Below are 2,735 nucleotides of genomic sequence, written 5' to 3' on the forward strand. Positions count from 1 at the left end.
TTAATCTGTGGAGTTCTTTGCTACAGAAGGCACTTTGGAAGCAAAGTCAGTGGATATATTTAAGGCATAGATAGATAGATTCTTGATTAGTATGGGTGGCAGAGGTTATGGGGAGAAGGCAGGAGAATGGGGTTAGGAGGGATAGATAGAAACATAGACATAGAAACATAGAAAATAGGTGCAGGAGTAGGCCATTCGGCCCTTCGAGCCAGCAACGCCATTCAATATGATCATGGCTGATCAGCCATGATTGAATGGCGGAGTTGACTTGATGGGCCGAACGGCCTAATTCTGCTCCTATCACTTATAATCTTATGATACTTCTTGATTACATTATTATTCTAACATCTGTGACCTCTCTGGATTGCAGGTGGATATTTATGGATTTGGTGCCAACAAATTGGGGCACTGGCATCATTACTGGGAGAAGAATGCTGGTGCAGGAGCTTTCCGAGTGACAGGAGTTCATGATGGAGACTTTGAAGCCAATGTTACTAAGACACTTGCCAAAGTTAACAAACTTAATTTTTTTAAAGGCGTTTGACCCTGCAAGACTGTGACTGATATCCAGGCAAACACCACCACATACAGTGCCCTCCATAATGTTTGGGACAAAGGTCCATCATTTATTTATTTGCCTCTGTACCCCACAATTTGAGATTTGTAACATAAAAAATCACATGTGGTTAAAGTGCACATTGTCAAATTTTATTAAAGGGTATTTTTTATACATTTTGGTTTCAGCATGTAGAAATTACAGCTGTGTTTATCCATAGTCCCCCCATTTCAGGGCACCATAATGTTTGGGACACATGGCTTCACAGGCATTTGTAATTGCTCAGGTGTGTTTAAATGCCTCCTTAATGCAGGTATAAAGAGAGCTCTCAGCACCTAGTCTTTCCTCCAGTCTTTCCATCACCTTTGGAAACTTTTATTGCTGTTTATGAACACGAGGACCAAAGTTGTGCCAATGATCATCAAAGAAGCCATTATGAGACTGAGAAACAAGAATAAAACTGTGAGAGACATCAGCCAAATCTTAGGCTTACCAAAATCAACTGTTTGGAACATCATTAAGAAGAAAGAGAGCACTGATGAGCTTACTAATTGCAAAGGGACTGGCAGGCCAAGGAAGGCCTCCACAGCTGATGACAGAAGAATTCTCTCAAAAAATAAAGCAAAATCCCCAAACACCTGTCTGACAGATCAGAAACGCTCTTCAGGAGTCAGGTGTGGATTTGTCAATGACCACTGTCCGCAGAAGACTCCATGACCAGAAATACAGAGGCTACACTGCAAGATGCAAACCACTGGTTAGCTGCAAAAATAGGATGGTCAGGTTACAGTTTGCCAAGAAGTACTTAAAAGAGCAACCACAGTTCTGGAAAAAGGTCTTGTGGACAAATGAGACGAAGATTAACTTATATCAGAGTGATGGCAAGAGCAAAGTATGGAGGAGAGAAGGAACTGCCCAAGATCCAAAGTATACCGCCTCATCTGTGAAACACGGTGGTCAGGGGGTTATGGCCTGGACATGTATGGCTGCTGAAGGTACTGGCTCACTTATCTTCATTGATGATACAACTGCTGATGGTAATAGCATAATGAATTCTGAAGTGTATAGACACATCCTATCTGCTCAAGATCAAACAAATACCTCAAAACCCATTGGCCGGCGGTTCATTCTATAGCAAGACAATGATCACAAACATACTGCTAAAGCAACAAAGGAGCTTTTCAAAGCTAAAAAATGGTCAATTCTTGAGTGGACAAGTCAATTACCTGATCTGAACCCCCCCCAATTGAGTATGCCTTTTATATGCTGAAGAGAAAACTGACAGGTACTAGTCCCCAAAACAAGCATAAGCTAAAGATGGCTGCAATACAGGCCTGACAGAGCATCACCAGATAAGACACACAGCAACTGGTGATGTCCATAAATTGCAGACCTCAAGCAGTCATTGCATGCAAAGGATATGCAACAAAATACTAAACATGACTACTTTCATTTACATGACATTGCTGTGTCCCAAACATTATGGTGCCCTGAAATGTGGGGACTATGTATAAACACTGCTGTAATTTCTACATGGTGAAACCAAAATGTATAAAAATGGCCTTTATTGAAGTCTGACAATGTGCACTTTAACCACATGTGATTTTTTTCTATTACAAATCTCAAATTGTGGAGTTCAGAGACAAATAAATAAATGATGGGTCTTTGTCCCAAACATATGGAGGGCGCTGTACTTTAAAAATATCTATTATCATTGAGGTGTTGGGAGTAGAACACTACTTTAAACTCAGGACAGCAAATGCAAAGGTAAACTATTCCCTTCTAGTAATGTGCCTTAAGTCTATCCTTAGATGACCATTCCTTACAACAACTGATTATTTTTCTCCAGTTTTTACACACATTCAACTGAATCCAGTTCTCATTTGCAAGCGAATAAGTACCAAATTATCGATAGTTTCACATAATTTGCCTATGTCGGCCAGAAACACATCTAACTTTTACCTCACTCATCTCATTTCTCCTCATCTTTGGTGAGATTGCCAACTCGATATGCAAGGTGGGATGGAGCAAACTTGATTACCTGTAGCAGATTAAAATATTCTCATTTGGTGAAGTGCCATTCCTAATGTTGTTAGTTAGATATGAGCACGTGTGTGTGTATGCGTATATTTATAGAGCACCTTATTATCTCAAAGTGCTTTAAAGCATACAGTGAGGT

General features: G+C 40.2%; 1 protein-coding gene across 1 annotated transcript in view; it reads left to right on the forward strand.

The window, feature by feature from the left end:
- The window catches only part of LOC144593133 (CMP-N-acetylneuraminate-beta-galactosamide-alpha-2,3-sialyltransferase 1-like), a 24,645-nt gene extending 24,014 nt beyond the window's left edge, over window positions 1-631 (forward strand). Inside the window, exon 6 of the mRNA XM_078398603.1 lies at window positions 371-631. Coding sequence (XP_078254729.1) covers window positions 371-544 — 174 coding nt within the window. The 3' untranslated portion in view covers window positions 545-631. The remainder of the gene's footprint in view (window positions 1-370) is intronic.
- Window positions 632-2,735: the final 2,104 nt, after the last annotated feature.

This window comes from Rhinoraja longicauda, chromosome 4 (genome assembly GCF_053455715.1).
Source record: "Rhinoraja longicauda isolate Sanriku21f chromosome 4, sRhiLon1.1, whole genome shotgun sequence".
Lineage (NCBI taxonomy): Eukaryota > Metazoa > Chordata > Chondrichthyes > Rajiformes > Arhynchobatidae > Rhinoraja > Rhinoraja longicauda.